This window comes from Mizuhopecten yessoensis, unplaced genomic scaffold (genome assembly GCF_002113885.1).
Source record: "Mizuhopecten yessoensis strain PY_sf001 unplaced genomic scaffold, ASM211388v2 scaffold716077, whole genome shotgun sequence".
Classification (NCBI taxonomy): Eukaryota; Metazoa; Mollusca; class Bivalvia; order Pectinida; family Pectinidae; genus Mizuhopecten; species Mizuhopecten yessoensis.
The window spans coordinates 29,285-54,430 of NW_018479936.1; the positions used below are offsets into that span (position 1 = coordinate 29,285).

A 25,146-nucleotide genomic window follows, 5' to 3' on the forward strand; every position below is an offset into this window, starting at 1 on the left:
GTGCAGCCATTCAAAATGAATGGCAGAAACGCTGGTCTCTGGAGACCAACAACAAACTTTTTAAGATACAACCGAAACTTAAAACATCTATTCCCAGTCGAAAAGATCGTAGAGAGGAAGGTGTCCTCGCTCGGCTCCGCACTGGGCACACATATCCTACTCATTCGTACCTTTTAAAACGAGAAGATATACCTTCATGCCACGCATGTGACACTCCATTTACAGTGGAGCATTTTTTAATAGAATGTTCCGATTTTAAACACATTCGTGATAACTACTTCCGAGTCCCGGATATGAAAACACTTTTCAGTTCCGTGGATTCGAAGGCATTATTTAACTATTTGAAAGATATCGGGCTATTTTATAGACTCTGATGTCTTTTAACCAACCTTATCATTTTTGACGTTATATATATACCGCATATTCCATATCATCTATTCGTTATCTCTTTTATTATTTTAACCCCCTTTTATTATTATTTTTATTATCTACACATAAAATGCGAATACTTTTGAAAATGAACCTTTTTTATCTGATTTTATCTTCGCGATTCACATGTTTGTTAAAATAAGATAAATAAATAAATAAGTCACCATGGCCCTAAATGACCACAGCCGTCGATGGGCCGTTCAAACAAAGCCATATTGATCATTAGATTTTCCCATTCGTAGTCTTCTAGTAGTAAATTCACACGATCTCCTAATAAGAAGGGCCTGATAATTTGTTACAGCTATATTTGGACCTAAATTAAGGTGTTCATAGTAATTTTACACGTTTTAATGGTTTAGATCAACTTTCGGTAAAAACGCCACGGATATATATATAATCATTGGGGTAGCATTTTAACAGAAAGTTGATATAAACCCCTAAAACGTGAAAGTTGATCTAAACCCGTAAAACGTGATACATACAGGTCCCGGTGCTTCAAACATGCAGTAGGACATTATTAAGAAGAGGTGAAAAGGAAAGAAAATAGCGGTTGGGATCTACATCTAACCTTGGTCTCTTATAAGACATCAGACATCATGGACTCTCACAATTAGGTAAAACAGGTGCCCTGTGAAGGTGAGCGTTCCCTGAAATCACTAATAAAAAACAACAAACGGTAAGTTAACACAGGAAAGAGAAGTTTAGGATATATAAAGATACATTACTATAATCACGTGTCCTTAATTTATATTAAAAACTTCAAATAAAGTGTCCTGTCAACTAAAACATGAACATAACAGCCAATGAAATTAGGGTCCCTGTATTATGGAATCCATGCCATTCCTTTCACCGCCCTATATAAAATAGTAAGCAAATGTGTTTCTATTAAATATTAAAACATATCGTAAAAAGATACTAAAGCTGGAGTCAAAATCAAATCAAAATACATATCTGATTTCTGTATGACTAATCTATCGCTGAGTACGAAGCAATGAACCGAAACCATTCGACTTCATTCAGACGCTTCGACGGACGGGGAGTTAAAAGGAACAGCCAATGTAAACAGATCCTAGTACCGGAGAGAGCTCTGCGATACAGTCATAAGGACAATCCCTCGACACATAATCCGAATCACAGAGCACGTGAACAGGGAACATGGCGTCTACTTTTCGATCGTAGACAACCGAATGGATTTATGATTATTCTGTGAGTTCCAAACACACACCTATGGTGTGATCAAAGAAACCCCGGAATATTATACATGTAAACAGCGGTCGGACATAGAAGACATAGAAAATGGCCGCCACAAAATTAACTCCGTGCTGGTGTGTGTTATTCATTCTTTTTGTTGGAAGTCACGGTTTAAATTTGGCCTGTATCGAAGTCAAACGAGCTTACATAGCTCAGGGAGGAAACGAGCACGATGTTCCAATCCAGGCGATCTCTGGTAAGTTTTGGTTTGTAATTTCAGGAAGTCTATCATCAAAGAAAAAAAGTTTTTTTCTACCAAAACCTCTGATGCCGTTATCGGCACACGTCTAGAATACACTACCGACGCTACGAGCTACATGTTAGCTGTTCACATCAAATAGAGAATACACTTGTTTTACAGCGAAGGGAATCTGTGTTTCAAAATTTCTGAAAATGCATGGTATTTCACAGTCTTGTTAACCTTGTGCATATACAACGAATCGATTCGACGATTGAGAAACGTATAAGATTTTTGGTCTACAACTCAGACCCAGCTTCAGGACCATTTGGCAGTGTCTTTGTTGTTTTAAATTAACACAGATAGCCATTGTTTTTGTTTGTATACAGACTTTCAATAAAAAGCCTTAAATATATAATTATCAGATATAACTTAAATCTATTCTCATCATTAACTTTTTTTAAATTCATTTATAAGTGACCTTTTCACTATAAACATTATATAACATGTTTCTGTCTTTCCTGTCAGAAATAGAAAATTAATTGACTGTCATGTGTCAGGTTGGAAAATATTAATGTGTTGAGGGCATGTCAATGTTTTGACGACTTCTTGAACTTTTTGGGATATTTTTTTCTTTCTTGTATTACGTACATAAAGTGAGAATGCACCCCAACATTATATAGAGGAAACTTAACTGTTAGAATGTGTAAGAAATTTTGACCGTTGAGGTCTTCGAGTACAAATTAACTACAATTATACAAGATTGGTCATCGTTTGTCTAATTAAGGTAATTCAGGAAGGTGTGGATATTTGTGGTTGAGTGCATTAAGTATAGACTGTATGCAGACTTACCTGTTGATTACATAGGGTTGAGTAATACTGACACATGCCAGGTGAAATTTGCCTACCACTCGCCACTGGGGATAGGTGAAAATTGTTTTCTTAACAACATACTTTTTTGGCCGAGAATTAGTTCAACTTGTCGTCATAATAACCGTTGTTGGGAGATAGCTGGCATTTTCACTAACAAAGAAATGTGAGTGCTATCATTGTGGAAGTGATTATCTTAAGAGAAAAAACAAATCTTGAGCTTGCTGATCAAATTTAGGAGAGGCTTGGGCTTTTAGTTGAATATATTTACTTTCTGGACTAAACTTGACATTTCTCTATTTGGTCTATCCCTAGTCAAATAGCGTAAGTGCCATATTACCCTGGACAGTATGACAAGGGGAACTAGCTTTAGTCAGGCACATCAATGACAAGAGTATACGTATTATCTATGAACATGTGATGTGATATTATTTTGGTCACATATTAAACAATTATCTTGTTAAACAAAATTAACATTATTTTGTTTTCAGAGAGTATTAACATAAAATCATCTTGATGTATAGCTTAAATGAATAATTTATTAGGTTTTGAAAATACAGTTATAATTTTGTAAAATTATTTTTATTAAGCTTAAAATATAAAGTTTAAACATGTTTGTGTCGTAATTCTTTAATATCAATCATTAACGACACATAGAAATAGTTTAATGTCGGTGAGTTGGAGCTATTTATAATTAAGTTACAATATATTTAATTCTGTACCATCTTATCTAATTATTTCGAAGCATGACATAGTACTTAGAACATAGTCTTTTAAAGTAATAACGCTTAATGGACATTCTTGATCAGCTTATAAAATCCTGATTTAGAATTCTACCTAAAAGTAGGCTACTACACTATACACACTTATCTCGGCTCAGTGATGAATAATTCAGGTAACTTCTCCCAGGCTACATTAGAAACCAGAGCAACTACAGAGGTCTAAAAACAATTATCTGAATATTTTCCCCAATCAGGGTGTATGTCTACTGATGAATATGTATAGACTAGAGCTTAGCAATGTCAGGCTATTTTTCTGTCAATCTGGTGACTAAATGTGTAAGTTAGAGCGCTCTGATTTTTACAGTATTTTTTCTCCTCTAAATATGCTGTGTAATTATTGAAGGGTGCTGTCTGTATTTTGGCTGGATATTCCACTAGAACAGATCCACACAGAACTCTGTTAAAAGCCAATTAATCACGTCTTGCACCCTATATACCCAAGAGTTGTTCCCTGACTTGCCGTGACTATTTCACATGTTGTGATGTAAATGTTTAACGACACTCCTTTTTACATGTTTTCCATTGGTTCACCATCAGACTCATTTCCTCCTGTGGTTCGTGAAATTGCATGTGGTACCACTACTTTTTTTTCAGGATGAACTGGAATATGGAATATCTATTATTTCACCCTTCCGCTCTACCATAAGGTATCCCCCCCACCCAATAATGATACATTGAATCTATATCCCCCACTCTCCTTCTTACTAACATGCAGACATCCTCCGAACTCTTCTGGCAACCTCATCTGACTTATACACACATGATACTTATTGGTAATTTCCACTAAATAACCCAAATCGTAATCCAGACCCTCCCTGGTGCGTGCATGGTGAGGTGCTGGTGTGTACAGTGTACACTTGGTCATTCTTTGTTCAGGGACTGCACACACATGCTTCCCTGCAGATATCTAGTACATTAGCACAGGTTTGGTTGGAACCCCCACTGTGCTTATGTTGTATCAAATCTACAGCTCTTAATAGTTTCTGAACAGCTTATCCAGTGCAATAGTAGGAGATGAGAGACTTTTAGACATATGTAATGTTATATAATAGATTCCTATTTACCATAATCCAATTTAAAACTTTACACAAAAGCTTCGCCATGGAAGGTAAATTGGATTTGGAGAGAGGAAAGGGGTAGGCTGGGGAGATAGGGTGCTAACTCTATAAGTATGTTGTGATAGACTATCACCTATATTGTTAGCGAGATGGGGAAGGCACAGAGACAACAAAGAATGGGATAGTGTAGCATGTTATGTATATTCAGTGATTGTTATATTGTTTATGGGGGACATATTTGGCGGAGACTATAAATTTATTGTGATACCTCCCACACATGTATTCTTAGTAATATAGGGACATCTTAATCCTTCAATGAAAAACAGATAAGAATATAATGTAGACGACATGGACATTTTGTGTTTATTGATAATTCAGTGATAGATGCAGTGGGGGGGGGGGGGGGGGGGGGGGGGGGGATTTACCCAAGTTTGTTAGGTAATTACCAGCCAAGGAGGTCGACCAACATCCCTGGTCATTGATGTGCTGGTTCACTATAGCCTCCTACAGATGTAATAGAGAATATTTTTGACACTCCAGATGTTGGAAGGGTCTATAAATAACCTGATGTGGTACCTATATACTTAATTCATAGTCTGTGTACCACAGGTTGGTTGTTTATTGTAATTATACAGGTAATAATATAATTACTATGAACTGACATGGCTGTCAGAGTCTGGGTTACCAAGGGAGTTTGGGGGGGGGGGGGGGGGGGGGGGGGGGGGGGGGGGGGAGAGAGTACCAGGGGTCACAGTGAAATAAGTTAGGCTACAGCCTCCAAGCATGCCTTCTTTGTTTACTTCAGTTAATTAATCAGCACAGGTGGGCTGTTAGATAGAAAAGAAGGAAGGGGGGGGGGGGGGGGGGGGGTCATCTACCAATAGTACACTTGTCCCTATGGAAAACTAGCTATTATATTCAAATGTACACAAAATACGATATGTTAGACACATATATAACAGTGCAGGTACAGGTAAATATACACAAGTGTAGTAACAGGTAATAGAACATATACAAGTCCTGCCTTAAGTGTGAAAAGTACCTTGTAGGTGGCAAGAAAGTAAATTTGACCTCAGGAACACGTAGAAATGGCTGTAATAAATTATCATGCTAAAGTGCCTGTACTTCATACAGAATTCTTGTCACATGATAAATTATTTCAAATGTCAGATAAATAAAAAACAGTCTTGTTTACTCCATTCATAATATGTTGAGAGTACGCTCTACACTTTACGTTTTACTTTCCATTATTATCAAATACAGTGAGATTGTATATTCCATTTGATACATTGATAGCGCACATGTTAACACTGCAAGTTTTTTAAACTGCTGGAAAGAATACCTTAGCTGGAACAACAAACAAATCGTCAAATCCCGCAATATAAAAGAGGTCACTGTTTCTTCCAGCTCTGAATTCTTCAGAATATTTGAACAAGAATATTTTGTCAAAGAGGAATAAAAATTCTATGGTACACTTAAGTAAATAATCTGTGAATTCTTTAGCGATGACATTCCAGCTTTTTATTTTAATCCTTGGCAGGATGTTATCAAAGAGGATTAGCTAACACAGGTAAGATATATCGCAGGACACCCACAACAAACATGTCCCTTTATTCCGCGTCCAGTTGTGTACTTAGGACATACAGCCGTGTTTGTTCGTGGCTATTGATTGGGGTCTTTTATATTTGGAATAAAGATAACTGCAGCCATATTGTGTTGAAATATGTGTTAGTTTCTTCACATCTATATTTACACCTGACACTCTGTGATGATGACATTCTAAAAACTTACAGAAGTTGTGAAATCTGTCGTTTCATTGTTCTGTGTATATGTCGGCTTGTATACCTGCTTAATTTAGGAAGAGTGAACAGGTATTTGGCATTCATACAACTATAACCGCAAAAGTTATACAAGTAGACCTGACCCCAATAATGAAATAATTTGGACTGAAAATTGTTTTATTTCAAAATTACATATACTTGATACTTGAATAAAATATAAAATGTCACCCAAAAGAAAGATTTCGATATTAGACTCTAAAATCTTGAACTGACGTATTATGATCCTTGGGCCTGAAACACATTTAAACAAAAAATTAAAGAAATGTCTTGTTTAATTTGACAAGATTCTTTTCATAAACAGCAGCTCCTTTAGTTTTTGTATATTTTGTTAATTGATCGATACTAAACAAAATGTATGAATATATATACCCAGTAATGAATTACAAAAGTTGGGTCAATGTTCAACAACAGTCAATACTTTTGGTGTTTCTATGTATGTAGGTAATCGTTAAACATTCACCACCCCTGGAGTCGGTAGAGGTCAGGAACTTATAACAATGTTTGGTCAGGATATAGACAAGACGGTCTAACTACCACGTGTTTATATGGATGGATGGATGACAGGTTTCGCGCCTACATGAATCCGCCCTTACGGGTTTCATCTCACTGACAGAAGTCAGTGTTCAGTCGGCGTGAGGGAAGTTGCCTTCCTTCGGGGGGTGGTTTGGAGNATGGAGACGACTCCTTGATCGGAAATGGTTTGTCGCGCCGGATGATGTAGCTTTGGTTGTTGATTCTTACTAATGTATTTGTGTCGTTGAGGGGATTCAAAATTGGCCAATGTGTTTATACACACTGATCCATCTTTATAGGAGGAGACGAGTCAGTAATAATTAGAAACGCTGAGACAGGACAAATTGATCACCTAGCACTTTACAAAGCCCTAATGATTAGGATATAACCCAGGTGTCAATCAGTGATGAGAAACTAGTTAAGACTCGTCCAGTCAGAATATAAAAAAAAAACTGTGAAGGATTAGGGTAGAAATGTTTCTGTCTTACTCTGTATTAATAGTGAGGTTTAAATAGTCATTATAAAGTCTAGTTGATGAATTCACTGGAGATTTTTTTTATTGACACACATTAAATAGAAAGACCGAGTTTTGAAAAAAAGGTTTTGGTCGTTGACCTCGTTGCTTTCTTTAGGAAGACTTTGGTCCTGGTACGAAAAAGTGAAATTTGACAGGTGCTTCAAAGAAACCTTTAAAGGCTTGGAGTGCTTTACTTACAGAGAAATGTATTTAAAGTTGAATGTTTTAATCTTATTGTGTGTTGAGATTTTTTTTTAGCAAAGTTTGACATATTTTCGTTAATTACAAAAATATAACATATATAATCTCTCATATGTTTCAATGTCAATATTTATTTTGAGTGTTGTTCAAACCAAAATTAAATGGTGTATGATATAGGAATATATTATGCATAATCGGTTGTTTCAGTTCCACAATACAATTTCAATATTAAGGAAAATCCAACATGGAAATTATAAGTAAAGTTTTAACATTTTGAAAACATAACACCAAACAAATCATTACGCATGTAGATGTATTTCTGTATGTATATGAATGATCTCGTCTTTAATGTGTTTACAATGTACAAGCAAATATTTACTGATGTAGCTTTCGAGAACATTCCCAGATACGATTATAAGGCAAGATGGCCTGAATTAGAAATTAGCTTCATGAAAATAATGGGTTGGATAGTAACCCAATGGAATTGCTTCTTGTTTAGAGTTGACGTTTCCTAAATTACACATTCCTTTGTGCGGTAAACAGTATGACTCCTGAGGTCGAGAGATTCAACACAATCGCTGAGTAGGAGTACCCTGAACAAACAGATGTATCACCGACTGGGGTGCCCGGCTACCCAGACATGTGTGCCTTACAAGTGGACGTACATAGAATGATCGGAATGTCGTGTCAAATTAATTACAACTCCGCAGTAAAAGTGTTTAAACGGAGCTGAATTATTAATTGTATGCTGATCTTTGTGAAGCCTTTATACAGTGAATTTCGTTGAGCAGGTGATGGGTTATACATATTTTATAACAAAAAGTGACAGGTGAAATAAATACACAGTACAAGGATTTCCCCCCCAAAAATTCTGATTAATTTTACCTTTTAATTTAAACGGTTAAATGTTAAATCTTGATCCTAGATTTGTTAGGCGGTACCTTGTGTGCTTAATTTAGCATGAATCGCGATGTCACAATTTCCAATGGTCATGGTCCGTATTGTAAATGTCACACGTGAAGTTTATGGCATTTTGAACAATCGTCATTATCTGTTTTTCTGGTTCAGAAAGCGAAGGTCGTTGGGAATGTTAGATAAATATATTTGCTGCAGTAGTTTGAATACATTTATATTTATAATTATGTAAGGACGTTTTAGTTGGACTTGGTACATTACATATACATACTTAACTCATGGTCCCTTTGTAATCCATGAAAATATTTCGGTGATGTCATAAATATATAAAAAGTGTAGTACTAAATGTAAAATTTAGGAATATCTATATTAAGAAAAGCCCACCAAAATTTCTTGTTCAATTCACAGTTTTAGTGCAGTGTTCCAGCTAGGATTTGAAAAGAGCAGGGCACTGACCATAAAAAGGGCACTTTTTAGGGCGCAATATGTTCTTAAAAGGGCACTTCTTGTGCGACAGATTTTTTTCTTTTCGCAATCATTGTATTATAGTTACTCAATAAAGTTTCTATAGTACCTAAGCAGGTGTAAATCACGGATCGGATGTCTTGATGATTTTATATACTCAGTTACATGGAGTTCTTTAGGAGTCTGGAATATAAATCAGTAACAAGTCAGCATAATAACCATAAAAGGTACTAATTCTGTCCCAGAATAACGTGGTGGGACACTGCTAATTGGTTTTAGTACATGGTAAAGAGCAGTTCTGACATGTAACACAGTACCGCCTGTCTTTGATGTAAGGCCATTGTCACATTACAACACAAAAGACCTCAGGTAGATTAATATGAATCGCCTTTAGATGTGTTTGTGTTAGGGTTAAGGTAGGTTTTTACCTGTCTCAGATCCTAAATGCATTAGACCAACATGCAACAAGACAATTTGCATTTGGACTTGATATGGCTGGGGGGTTTATGATTGTCCAAATTGACCTGTCAATAAAGATGACATATAGCATTATGGCCTGTTGACTTAAAGGTCAGCTAGCTGTGATCAGTATAGATATAGAGCTGTAGGTTTGAGTCCAGTGGGGTAGATGATAGGGTCAATATTGACCGAAACCTTTGTGAGAGTCAGTAGCCTTTGGAAATGACCAGTGGTCAGAAATGACCATCGGACTAGACACCTGGTGAAGAGCAGCAGGTGCCCTATTGTTTACCTTGATGTAAATAGTGTCACCTTCGACTTCTAGATAGAACGCTGCAGGGGTCCGAGGAAAAGTCAGGGTTTTTGTGAAACTTAAATAAATAAAAAAACTTGACCTTGTCATGATCAACAATCCCGTAAAATAAATCCTACATACTCGAGGGTATTTTCTTTTCATTTCAAAATAAATTTTATAACAAAGAGATAGAATTGGACATAAGACACGAACACAGCAGGTGCTGTAGGATAGACAAGTGTAAATGTATACTGTACAAATGCCATTTATATATTTACACAGAATTGATGTGTTTTGAATATGAAGAACATACAGATTACAGATCTAGAACAGAATAATATATAACAGGTACTGACTGTGTTGTCTGGAATATGGAAATTAAACTTATATAATAAACATAAATACTCAGAAGAGATCTACAACAGATAATAGCATTCTAGTAGCTGTAGATTATCAAACTATGATATGAGGTGAGATTCTTGAATAGCATGCATTTTGATGTCTTGGATATCAGGACATTTACAATGTCATTAAGGTCATAGCACTGGGCCACAAGGTAGAACAGGCCTAGGTATGTGTGTACACGTACCAAGACAGATATTCAATAGGGATGCACAAAATAAATTGCAGAAAATTTGTAGATGACAACAACTGTTTCAATTGCTGTGGCACATCAGTTTTGATTTCTTCCATTTCTCTTAATATAAGCAGCTAGAGGATGCATAAGAAACTCCCCAGACTCTGCAGTTTTCTTGCATTATGACTAGTCGCATCCTACGATCAGTCAATCATGCAGTGGTTTACAGCAGGTCATTATATTCTTTCCCCAAACCTGCTTATATCTAGGACCAACTTGGAAAAACCGGAACTTGTATACACTTTAATTTACACTCATTAAAGTATTCATAATAAAAAAATATAAAGGACATGAGCTCTAATTATAATCCATTTCGATGTTTTCAATGTGATGACATAGAAATTTATATTGTTTGCATGCAATAAACACAACATACTTTTACTGAATAAAAAATCTATTTTGAATTGTATTATCAGTTTTTCTCTGATACAATATCCTTTGAAATGTGTTTTGTGTGAATTGCCAATGGGCCTAGCCTTATGAATAACTTGAGACCATAAGTGCTGTTTGATTTGTACTAAAAAATATTTTTTTCCGAAAAATTATGGAATGCTTTAATAGCGAATTACATTATCACAGTAATGTTGGCAATGTCTAATGGGAATTTGAGAACAAGTGCTTACATAAAATTCCGAAATAATTTCACTGGTTTTAAGACCACCCAGTAGCAAAAGTTCATATCTTAATAAAGACACAAGACCAATTCTCAAAGTTATCAAAGGAACGGCAGGATAAATTAATTCTATTTTCTTTTTATGTTCTGAATAAAATTGTAGTGAAATGTGTTGGATAATAGATTGTTTCAAATCTTTATCTTTTTTAGAAAAAATATAAAAGGTTACCTTTAAATCTTTGTATTTTAAAGTTTAAATGGTTGTCCTTTTATTTAAAAAAACATTTCAAAATTCCAGGAAAAAAACGTTTTTAAAAGTCAAATGTAATTATGTATCAAGCAATTTGGCATGAAACAATTTTTTTTCCCCCAGAAAAATTTGGAATGTTCGACAATTTTCAAACCTTAAAATAACTTAAAAACTTTGTTGCTTTATAGTCAAGTTGTCCCTTTGACAATTGAAGCGTACAAATGTTGAAAGTGGAACCTTGTTAGTTTTGAAGCTTTGAATAAAACTGTTGGACTTTTGATTCCATTGTCATGATTGTCAACAGATATTGCACCGAAATGAATATGATAAAAATATCATATCTGTGTAATATTCATTTCGATGCAATATCTGCAACATCCTTATATGTATGGGTTAAAATTTGTTTCCTATGGATTAAATTTCATTCTGCTCGAAAATGAACATTTACAGATGAAACCGTCGACGTGAAATTTTAAAGTCATTAATTGCAGAATTTTATTTGGCCCTTTTTCGCATGGCTCATATTTGCAATTACTGATTTAGCCTCGTGGATGGCATGTGAAAATACTGTAGATACTAGCACTTTATCAATCAAAAGTTAGAAATCTAGTGAAGGCTCTGGCTTGTAGGGTTAAAAGGTGAAAACATTTAACTGGCCACACCATGCACTCTGCTTACATTAGAAGTCCATTTAAACTGTTAATAAGTTACAAAGAAAAAGTGTTTCACTGAGGTTAAAATATAGAGAGAGTAATTCAGCTGTATATATATATACCATTAGCAACCGAAGGGTTAAAAGTGCGGGTTAAAAATCAAAGTGACGCATTTTGTTGAAGTTCAGGGGTTAAAAGTACAATTGGAATGGTGGGAGTGCCATCTAGTATGGACGGGTTCCATGTCTGACTCTATGTCGCAGCTTTGTACTTTTCGAAAGCTTCGTGAACTTCAGATGAAGTTGAACACAAATTAAACAAAATTCCTTGCTGACATTTCAATTTGGATTATATTATGACATTTCAATTAATTGCTTTAAAGCTGGCATGGTGAATTTAATCTCCCAAATTAAATGTAATATAACTTATGAGAATGTGTGCATAAGTGAATTGTGAAACAGAATTAGGTAAAAAATATTTCGAAGCAGTAACTCATCTAAAAAGATGTGTAAATTTGACCCATCGGTTTGGGTTTCAGTTAATTGATAGAGATTAAACCCAAGAGGCAAACTTTGGTTATTTGTACTTAAAGATCCCTCACGATAACACAGGTTGTCAAAGTGTGCCATTAGTCATATACACCGTGTCCATTACCGTGATTGTATCAGCTAGTGACCAATCAATTCTAATTCCCTCCTCCCTCAGAAAAAAAAATCTTAAATTTTTTACACTGCTATCGGTGTAATTGTGTTATTTGCCCGAGAGGCTTTTGATTGGTCAGTGATGATGATAGCTTGAACCCATGTCGGTCAGTTACACTAACAAAGGATCATTGTGGTCGGACATAAATTACATCTCATTTAAGGGTGAGGGGGCCATATTAGGGGTCCGTAAGTCCTTAAATGGACACCTGGAACGGCGTAACACCTCTGACTTTAAACCTTTTGCTTTGACCTTCTCTCACTTCTTGTGAGGTAACTAAATGTTGTGGGGTCGTTTAGGGTCATGTCACAAGTAGAAATCACATAAACGAAAAAATATTTACATTTTATTCACTTGTCTCACGGAGCGTTGTCTCTAAACTTCTATTTGTGTTGCGCTGGAGATCAAAGCTGAGCATTACTGTTTTTGAAGGTGAGAGATGCTAGGTTTCGAGCAAAAAGTAACACATAGCTAATTTAAAGTAACACCTGTGTCCCGAATTGATACCAATTTTTAAGGCATAAATATTCTGAAGAAGTTAGTGTGGCTGTGTAACTGGTGTAGTTAACTGTGTGTGCCAGGCATATACATATACTGTACATACACCTCACCTGTCTCGGAGGTGAACAGGCTATACAGGCTATACACTAGCCAGTGTATAAGTGGCGTATGACTTATTACTCCTACCTGGCCATGGCCACTCCTATTGAACTAGCATTAGATTTTACCTGAAGTGTAAAAGTCAACGGAAGGGCACAACCTCAGACTCTATGATATCTATAAAATAGCTTGCCCCCGTCACAGATTACTCACCCAGCCCACAGAACTAATTCACTGGGGCTAAGTGTGGCCCATTGAGAACTCTGTATATTTATTTATTCACGTGTCGGGGAAATTTGACACCACAGTCTTGTACCCACACTAAAGCATGTGGATGACACTGCCCAAGAAAGTTTCCCAATGAGGGAGGAAGGTTTTTAATCAGGAATGAGGTTTTCAGTTTAATTACATGTGTATGGGGTATTTGATCTTCTGACTTAGAGATAAAAACAACATCCATGGTCCATTTCAAATAAGGAAAGAAATCAGAAGATCAGTTTCTCATCAGGAAGAAAACACAGTGCTCTTTGCTATGTTTGTTAATATCTTATTACATTGATAGGCCCTGCCCAGTATTAAGCCCACTGCATTTTAAAACAGTTTTTACATTTTCAGGGTTTCACTTTCTTCTCTAAAAGTGTCCTTTGGTTACACGGTATAGCTTGACATCTCTAATTTGATGAAGCAACGTTGATCGATGAACAAAAGGTCAAATTCAGGAAAATTCATTCTGATACAGTTTCTAAGAACTAAGTCAAAGTCCCCTGGGATTATAATGATAGATAAAATACATTAAATCTTAGCAGAGTACGTGGAACAACTTTGAATTTGTATCTATTTTGTTGACATATGTCACTGAAATACGACTGATAGATATGTGAAGAGAAGAGACGGCAGAATGTGTAATAAACATGGTTCAGTGTCGGGGATAAATACAGTAGGATTTCATTAGTTATAAAATGTGATTAGTGTTTAGTGGATATTTACATTTGAGAATAGTAAAACGTTAAATGGACAACGATTGGGGTTTAGATACCGTTATCACAGATAAGTATGGATTGTTCTAATTTGTCGTTTGTGACCATGATGCATAATTCTGCCACGATTATGTCACGGAGGACCTAATGCCTGGACGGCAGGGTGATGGTGCGTTGGCCTGGGTGTATAGTGTACGTGTTGTAATCAAATAAATGTGATGGTAATGATGTTGTCCTGGTGCGGAATCAACTTAACAATGCTACAGTGGTGCACATTAGTGACATCTGTGACGTAACAATGCTACAGTGGTGCACGTTAGTGACATCTGTGACGTAACAATGCTACAGTGGAGCACGTTAGTGACATCTGTGACGTAGCAATGCTACATTGGTGCACGTTAGTGACATGTGTTATGTGGCAATGCTACAGTGGTGCATGTTAGTGACATCTGTGACGGAACAATGCTACAGTGGTGCGCGTTAGTGTCATCTGTTATGGAGCAATGCTACAGTGGTGCAAGTTAATGACATATGTGACGTAACAATGCTACGGTGGTGCACGTTAGTGACATTTGGGACGTAACAATGCTACGGTGGTGCACGTTAGTGACATCTGCGACGTAGCAATGCTGCAGTGGTGCACGTTAGTGATATCTGTGACATAACAATGCTACAGTGTTGCACGTTAGTGACATCTGGAACGTAACAATGCTACAGTGGTGCATGTTAGTGTCATCGGTGACGTAACAATGCTACAATGGTGCACGTTAGTGACATATGTTATGTAGAATGCTACAGTGGTGCACGTGAGTGACATCTGCGACGTAGAAATGCTACAGTGGTGCACGGTAGTGACATCTGCGACGTAGAAATGCTACAGTGGTGCACGGTAGTGACATCTGCGACGTAGCAATGCTTCAGTGGTGCACGTTAGTGATATCTGTGACATAACAATGCTACAGTGGTACACGTTAATGCCATCTGTGACGTAACAATGCCACAGTCGTGCCCGTTAGTGACATCTGGGACGTAACAATGCTACAGTGGGTTACGTGAGTGACATCTGTTATGTAGGAATGCTACAGTGGTGCACGGTAGTGACATCTGCGACGTAGAAATGCTACAGTGGTGCACGTGAGTGACATCTGTGACGTAAAAATGCTACAGTGGTGCACGATAGTGACATCTGGGACGTACCAATGCTACAGTGGTGCACTTTAGTGACATCTGTTATGTAGAATGCTACAGTGGTGCACGTGAGTGACATCTGTGACGTAACAATTCTACAGTGGTGCACGTTAGGGACATCTGCGACGTAGCAATGCTTCAGTGGTGCACGTTAGTGTCATCTGTGACGTAAAAATGCTACAGTGGTGCACGATAGTGACATCTGGGACGTAACAATGCTGCAGTGGTGCATGTTAGTGTCATCGGTGACGTAACAATGCTACAATGGTGCACGTTAGTGACATTTGGGACGTAACAATGCTACGGTGGTGCACGTTAGTGACATTTGGGACGTAACAATGCTACAGTGGGGCACGTTAATGACATCTGTAACGTAACAATGCTACAGTGGTGCCCGTTAGTGACATCTGTTATGTCGCAATGCTACAGTGGTGCAAGTTAATGACATATGTGACGTAACAATGCTACAATGGTGCACGTTAGTGACATATGTTATGTAGAATGCTACAGTGGAGCACGTTAGTGACATCTGTGCCGTAACAATGCTACAGTGGTGCACGTTAGTGACATCTGTGACGTAACAATGCTACAGTGGTGCATGTTAGTGTCATCTGTGACGTAACAATGCTACAGTGGTGCACGTTAGTGACATCTGGGACGTGACATGTACACGTTACAGCTCACAAGTATTTTATCTCTAATCTTAATTCCAAAGTACAGATATATTACATGTGAAAAATGTGAAGCATTGACTCATTTCTTCATTAACATTCCGAAAACACGTGCATAGAATAATTGACTCATTTCGTTTTTAACGTACGGTAAATATGTGGATACACTAATTCAAAGCAACTTCAGGCAACTTTAACCTGAATGTTCGCAATAGTACCTGGGTATACAAATATCCCAAGTAAAACACACTTTAAAAAAAGAAAATGATGATTATATTATCATTCATTTTTAAATGTGACTAAAAGGTATCAGATAAAGACACAGATAATGGTTATTCATACGATAATGATATCGCACTGTAGATGGCCTATACATGTCGACAGATACCTGTGGAATGTCAACTGTGTCCTAACAACTGCACCTGTGTGCTGCACTGATCTGAGCTGCACATCACAAACACTCCCCGGTGTCTAATATAACACATAAACAGATAACACAAATGAGACATAGTTTTTAGGGTCATATTTGATAAATGCACTGACCTCAAATCCAAGCACTACCTTAAATAATTTGATGCGTTATCTCCTGAAATTGTTGAGTTATGTATCATGTAAAAACCCTGTCTAAACTGAATATTTTTAGGGTCAGTATAACTTTTCCTTCTGAGATTTAAGTCATTATATAATATAAATTTTATTTACTTTACAACAAATATGAAACAAGTTTTTTCAACTTGTATTATTCATTCATGTTGGCTTGGATGTAAGCTCACGAGGGTACTTAAATGTTGGAGGAAACCAGAGTACCCATAGAAAACCCACATAGTCGGACAGGTGACCCCCTAACTTTTCAGGATTGGGAATCAAACCCTAGCCGCCTAGGTGAAAGGCAAGTGCACTATCACTGTGCCACCTGACCACCCAAGTCAGTATAAGCATCTAGCCTAAATTAATTGTAGCTGAGAACTATATATTTCCTGTGTTTAATTTTCGGTCCTGTAAAAAGAGTACCAGACAAGGTTCAGTGTCAATATAAAGTTCCAGACATGTACAGAATAGACAGTTTTCAGATTACACAAGTTTAGCTCGTGGAAATCAATATGGTTAGATTACATCTGGGGTTTGTTTGGTACCAGCAGTTGATGAAGATGTAAACAAATGTCATTGTCTCATTATTTGTATATGTCTTTATATAAATTTTCGTAAGTTTATTTCTTTGTTAACAGAAAAACTTTCATGAATCAGATGAGCTATACTTAGTAATATAAGAATATCTAGATTCAAACAGATGAAAAAGGTTATATTTAGCAAATGATGAAAATAGGATAAACTACAGAATATTGATTGATAGGAGTTTTGTATTGGGAAAAGAGGAAAAAATATTGTAATATCAACAAGTAGCCCCACGGTAAATGCTGTTTCCAGTTGGCCAGCAATCAAGTTTTCTGGTTTGTGTAAAAATGGAAATTGATTGCTCCCGCATTATGGATATTGTGTTAGGTCAATATCAAAATATATAAAAATGTTGGGTCGTGATATGATATTATCAGTTTGTAGAGTCTATCGATTGGAAAGCAATCCACAGCATGGTATAAATAACACTAACAGATTTTAATGTTGTGATTAAGAATGCGGGCCAGCGATGGAAATGTCAGAGATGACAGATAGTCTCCATGTAAAATCCTATCAGGCCGTTTTTATCAATAATAAACTCAACTGCAGTGACGGGGGGGGGGGGTTAGGTCTACATGGGCAGAATTCCTCGGTAATAATATATATACTGCTGAGTTCTCCGTTTCTGTATTAAGTTATTTTCATGGAATGGAGAAGAGAACTCCCCATATGGATATCATAGCCCTCAACTCTCCCTAATTAGGAGGGAGACTCCCTCATTTTGACAAAAAAATACCTTTCTCCTTGTTCACACAAACTCAAAAGTTACATCCTGTGACCAAATGATTTCCTAGTTACTGCAGGGTGTGTATAATGATCATAACAGGTGTGTCTGAGTCAAATAAATGCTTTTTGGAGTTATTTTGATGCATAAAAAGGGAAAGATAAACTGAGCAAAGTGGTTTCAGTCACGTTTCACATACTTCCTCCCTCATTTGAAAGGTTGAATGAGGGAGATCTCCCTCATTGGAGGTTTCAGAGTTTGACACCTATGGGATGTAAATAATAATCAATATTTAAGTTGTTCGCATACTACATATGTATGTTTTTGGTTTAATAGATTCATATTTATGCCTTGTATATCATCTAGCAACCACGTAATAATTTGAATGGCTATAATTCAGTATATTATTGATAAATTTTAAGTGAAAATTATACATAATTTCAAAACCAAGCTGCAGTAATCTTGATTTGTAAGCTTATTAAATCAATTCATATCATGTAAAATTTTAAATTCAGAGATCTTTTCGTAATTATAAAAACTGAAAAATGTTAAATGCATGTACAGGTGTTAATTATGGTCACATTAAGATAATATACACAATTAAATACTCCTATTAAAATAAGAAAAAAATCAATAAATAAATGTGTCTGCAAGGTTGACAAGACTTGATACACCTGGGGCCAATAAATTCAAATTATATGTGATTTTAAAATGTAACATGAGGGAAATTACACATAAATTTCCATTATCGGAGAAATGGGTTTTGGTTAATATTTACTTCAAGCTACATTTATAAAAAATATCAATATTGTTACTTCATTGTTAGCTTTACCTGAAGGGTGGATTAGGTTTAACTCCAAACCTTTCTTTTCTCAGATGATAATTCAAGCTGTAAGCCTGCAGCTTCAACCTTAATTTGATATTTAGGTCTTAAACCTATTCATCCCTAAAGTCACATTTGAACCTTACCAAATCAATGACTGGACAAGTCCATTTAGATATGTAAGGGTGAATGAGTTAAAATATTTATTAGTACAGTATTACATGTTTTAACACCACCCCAATTCTTCGGAAACCTGTACAAATCGGAAAATAACATTTTTTTGGTCAAATTTTGTTTTCTTGTAGAGCAAGTCGATTTTGATTGGTAATCCTGTTGCCGTAGGTGTGCAGTTTAGATAAAAGCATAAACTTTCACTATATATATATTCATAATTCCTATAGGACTGCATATATTGAAAGTATATTTCAAAGTGAAATTGTTCGATAGATTTTCAATTTTGATGCTGAGTAAACTGCTGAAATTGAAAGGAAGGTTTTATTCTGTAGATTTATGATGCACATAATTAAAATCACTTCAATAGTAAACTGTTGTAAGCAACATTTCTGCTTATCAATAAGATAAACATATTAAACATATTGTTTACTTTCCTGTTGATTATGACCTTGAACTTACAAACTGTTTCTTTCTTAAAATTTCATTGTCCGTCCAACATTTTACACACTTTCCTTTGCAGTTGAACTTGTGCTCAGGTGTTTGTTGAAATTGTAGACAGCTCAAATTATCATTTAATTGTGAAACACTCAAAAGCTAGGTGATAATGTGTTATTGTAGCTATATCGTCATAAACACCCGCACCCAACGGCACTCATGGTTAAATAAATGCCCTTGATCAGGGTTTTCAAAGCTGAAGATTTTTACAGGAGGAAAAAATCAAAAAAAATCACTGCTGTTATCGTTGAGCCTGAAGTGATAATGTTAAAAATGCCAATATATTTTGATAAAAACAAAATAATGGGCTGTTCCTGTGGCTGTGTCGTATAATATTGATATGAGTAGAAACGTGGTTCTTATATGGCAGACAGGGTGTTAAGTTAGTCTGTGTAACAGTTACACAAACATCCAGGAGTATTTACGTGCGATTAATTTATAAATATACATACTTACTAATGAAACACTCCACAAACACGATAATGCATAAAGGAAGCTCAATATAATGCACACTGTATACAAATGTTCCAAGTGCGACGGGGGAGCAATTGTTTTGAAAATTCATTACCCCTCAGGGGAGAAAAATATTGTATGAATAATGTGCAGAGATTGAATTGGAATTGTCTGCCATTGTTTCGTGACGATCGCTCCAAACACAGGCGATATTGGAAACTAATCATTATCGGTAGCGTGATGGCGTAGATACAGACTAATGATTCTTTCTGTTGTCTGTATGTATCTTCCTATTGATTTTCTACCTTATAAAACGCTTAATAAGCCACCTATCTACAGAAACAAGCAAAAAGTCACGCAACGTTGATGATGGCTTCAAAACTTGTTTAAGGTTCACAGTAAACACAGGGAAACAGGATGCTGCAGGAAGATGCAGTTAGAGCTAGCTCGCCAAGAAAAAAATTGTTGCATAGGTTAAATGTTTTAAGTCGGTAAATGCTGTCGTGGGAGCTTCCACATTGAATGCGGGATTACTGGGGAAACAACTCAAGGCGATGCTCTGTGTTGTTAATTTCAAGGCAACATATTTGTAAAAACAATCAGATTTGTTTGCCAGTTTGTGCTTTCGAATTGCCTAGAAAGCCAGCTTCTGAATTGACACGGTATCCCGAAATTGGCGCTCAACTACACACTGATGTATGAAGACATCACGTAGGCCTTTGAAAACGCAATTCCAAAACAAGATGGTAGATTGTAGGCACGCCTCTGTAAGGTGTAAAATCTCTAGCCAATACAATTTCAATAATATATTTACAAAATTGTAACTAGGTGATTATATCTGTTTTGTAATCAGGACTGAATTGATAATGAGTCTTCCTGCTTGAGAATGTAGACAAGATTCTCACATTGTTTTGGATCTGAAGGTCAGCACCAACCTTGCTGCTCATGACCTTGAACATGATTGCTATGGTATACCCAGCTGTAAAAATGCCTACTAGCTTTTTAGCTTACAGGAAAGTATTTGATCTGCAAAAAATGGAAAATGATGCCCTCTGTTTATATCTCAGAGAGTCCCCTACTGCTTATGAACTCATTCACCCCTGGAATTTCATAATGAAGTATTCCAACCTTTGAATTGGAAGAGTTCAAATGTGTTTTCAGGGGTGAATGAGTTAAGTAACATTAGGTTGTGCTGTAAAGAAGGACTAAAATAAACTATATGTACACTATTATACTGTATACTGGGAAATTTTCGTCGCAGTTTAATTTTCGTCTTTTTCACCCTCTGCTATGAGGGTGAATTTATCAAAACAGCGAACAGTAGGAAGAGCTATAATAAACAAAGAAATCAAATGTGAAGGGCAAAATCAACATTGTGCGGAAATGGATTTCATCGGCGTACAGCGAACATTTGACTGGACGAAAGTCCACGGTATACAGTAATGTATTGGTTATAGCAGTATTCGCCCTACAATAGAATTTACTATGTTGACAAGGTTTATGTAATGAATACAACCAATACCGTTAGCTTGAAGACATAGTGTATACATATTGCAATATTTTGTGGACACCCATTGTGACATGATATAGTTGTCAGTTTTATTGATGGTGTATATTGGCCCCTATGTCGTCTCCCTAGACTAGATGATGGGGGTTGTAGGTAGGTTGATAGGTACATTAATTATACCAGACAAAGTATACATAGGAGGGTCATGATGTGTATGTGGATATAGAAATCAGGGTCAAATCTCACTGGGGGATTCTGTATAAATAGGGGATCAGTCTTATACATAACAAAGCCATATTATTGTACTGTGGTGTTTTAATTACAGTAAAACCTAGTTATGCTGCCACCATTTGTCTAGAGAAAATTTGGTACTATAAAGGGGTTTGGCAATAAATTGAGGAAAATGTATAAAGGAATACTTATTAAAACGAGAAAAAAGGGACATTGAAATCTGTTGGCAGTAAATGAGGTGGCAAATGAAAGGGTGGTCATTATATCAAAGTTTTGCTGTAAATGGCTAATAAACAAGTGGTTCTGAGACGCTGGTTGTCTGATGCTATTACAATATTTCTTGTTGTCAGCCATCATTGATTGGTTGGCTGTACGGTCCAGAGCATTTGAAAGCATTCAAAGTCTATTGTGCTGGAAGATACAGGTTCGACTACCAACTTGCGTAATAATAATATCATGAAACCTCCGATGGTTGAAATATCTTTGGAAATGTTGAGAAGCAAGAAGGAGGGGGTAAACTATGTAATTGTAGAGGCTGGTTATAAAACAACCCTCTTGTAAACAAGTTGTTTCAGAATATACTGGTTGTTGTGGTATATTTTTCGTTAATCATTAAAATGTTCTCCTATTTCTTGCAGATGGAGAATTACCATGATGGCATTTTGAATGACTTATTTAAGGAATGATTTTTATTTTTTCAACATTTATGAGGTCATAACAACAATGGGTTTATGGACATATTGAATGAATCGCGTTAGCGATTCATGTAAAATATGTCCAAAAACCCATTGTTGTTATGACCTCATAAATGTTGAAAAAATAAATATCATTCCTTATATTTACATTGACGAATCCTTTCAGTGGATCGATATAACAACGAATAAAACAAATAAACAGGGTTTGTTCCTGCTTATACACGGGTGCAACGCAGTGGCGAGAACAGTGTTTTTTCGCGGGGAAATGTGACACTATCGTGAGAGATCTTAGCAACCGTCAACAACAATAACACAACAAAATGTAGTTCCATATTCAATGTTTATTTGTAGCACAGGACACGTGAATACGTGGATATTTCACCAAGCACAGTTCAATAATATTTTAAGATGTAAGAATTAAGCATCTAGGTCGGTCGTTCCGAGTGAGTAGTTTTTGTAGTGTATTACTACGCAGTGTGATCAGGTTACTATCAGTTCCCACGTGCTGAGATTCTATGAACACCTGTGTTATGCATTTATGAATGTAATTTTTGTCAATGGGTCTAAGCATACAGAATGTAAATATAATTTAATAACGTCTGTTTATAGTGTTAATGTTTCGGAGATTTCTTGTCGGCTGGGACACAATAATCCAGTTTTGTATACTGTAAAACATCCTGATATTGCCACTATTTGTTGGGCAAAGGTTTGGTTTTGAAAGGGCTTTGGTGATTGACATATCAAGGGGGAAATAAAATGGAATTAAAGAAGGAAAAAGAGGACCATTAAGTTTGTTAGCTGAAAGTAAGTTGGCAGGTAAAACAAGGGGCAGTATATATACCAGGTGTTTTATTTACAAATGAATATAGTCGTCTGAAGGCTTCAGGAGGTTTCAGCTGTCTGGTTTTTCGCTAATGAGCAGAACACAACACATTAAAACCTATGGATTAAATGCGTTTTGATGTAATCATGATTTGTCTACAATTCTAAATTCAATTGAAGAGTCCATTCAACTTGGTATTGGATTTCAGTCTTATGTGAATGGTTTTGTTTGGTATTGTGTAGTAATCGGGAGGATATTCGTGTCAATGTCGGAGATATCACAGAGGGTCACCATACAGTATTAAAGGTTGTTGAACAATGTTATCATCAGCATCTATTATTCGACCATACCTGTAAACCTTTAACCCCTATCAACACTGGAGTAAAAGATAGCCAGTGTGTGGACAGATCATACCAGTCTTATTACAAAGATGGACTTCAATTTTATCGGAGATGTCTTTATTTCTGTGAACAAGATTAACCTGGATACCAGACAGATCTGTGGTGTTTGATCAACATCATTTAGGTGCTTGACACGAAGGTGTTACATCATTAAAGTACTTGACACACAATTGTGGCTTTGAAAGGAACGGTAGCCATTAGAAAAGACGGGCTTAGCCAGTATTAGCTCTCACAGGATTCAAGTCTGATTATACTTTATTACATCATTAAGGCACCCAAGGAAGAATGCCTCTTATTTTCTCTAGCTAGAAACATATCTGCTTAGGTAGGATTAAATGATAAAGTGTAATGAAACCCAAAAGTACATTGACGAGGGAATATCATTGAGCAAAAAATGATCCTGTATGATTACCTACCCTAGATTTGAATGCCTTCAATAGTGCTTTTCCCAACTAATATGAAACGAGCACTATTAAAGTCTAGAATGCTGACTCGGACCTATCAGTGTTTTTTAGGTCACCTGAGCTTTAGCTCAAGTGACCTATTGCTATCCGTTTTCGTCCGTCGTCGTCCGTCGTCCATCGTCCGTCGTCCGTCGTCCGTTAACATTTTACATTTCAAACTTAAAGTCAAGTTCTGCTGGGCCGATTGAACTGAAAGTTGGTAGGAATGATCGCCTCATGGTCCTGACAAAGTGTTGTTATTTTTCGGGTCAATCAGAAATACAATTTGGCTGCCATGACCGCTATTTTGTAAATACCTATTTCAAACTTAAAAACAAGTTCTAATAGGCCGATCTCACTGAAAATCGGTCTAGGAATGATCAGCTCATGGTCCTGACAAAGTTAAGTTAACCATATTCTTAACTATTTTTTACTCAAATTGGTACATATTTCAACAACAAAAATAAATACTGTAGGACTCAGGTGACCGTTAAGGCCCATGGGCCTCTTGTTATAGGAACTTTTCAAGTGAAGAACATCAATCAAGTTCATGATTCCAATAACTACAAGATATAGTGGACATTTTTAGGTGAGTCTGGACTCCCACAGGAAAAGCATGAGTCCAAGAATCAAGTCTGTGGATGTTCCAAAGATAATTGGACCTGAATGTTTTATATTCTATAATATTATACATCCTGTTTTGTGTAGCAGGTCTAATATGTTCTTTAATATCTCAGATCTGTACAAGTACATAAATGTATGGTGTAGCTGCAGGCCTAATTTCTATTTCATATAAAATCGCTGAATCTTGCAGAGGATGGAACTGAGGAGCAAAGGTTGTCAGATGAATGTTTCTTCAGTAGTATTGTATGTCTGTCCGTGCAGGCCTCTTTGACAGTAGTATTTTATGTCTGTCCGTGCAGGCCTCTTTGACAGTAATATTGTATGTCTGTCCGTGCAGGCCTCTTTGACAGTAATATTGTATGTCTGTCCGTGCAGGCCTCTTTGAAAGTAGTATTGTATGTCTGTCCGTGCAGGCCTCGTTGACAGTAGTATTGTATGTCTGTCCGTGCAGGCCTCTTTGACAGGAGTATTGTATGTCTGTCCGTGCAGGCCTCTTTGACAGTAGTATTGTATGT

The 25,146-nt window shown here is 36.4% G+C and overlaps 1 protein-coding gene across 1 annotated transcript in view; it reads left to right on the top strand.

Annotated features, from left to right (window-relative positions):
* Nucleotides 1-1,476: 1,476 nt before the first annotated feature.
* LOC110441642 (glypican-6-like) overlaps nucleotides 1,477-25,146 on the top strand; it is a 111,879-nt gene continuing 88,209 nt past the window's right edge. Inside the window, exon 1 of the mRNA XM_021484837.1 lies at nucleotides 1,477-1,876. Coding sequence (XP_021340512.1) covers nucleotides 1,726-1,876 — 151 coding nt within the window. The 5' untranslated portion in view covers nucleotides 1,477-1,725. The remainder of the gene's footprint in view (nucleotides 1,877-25,146) is intronic.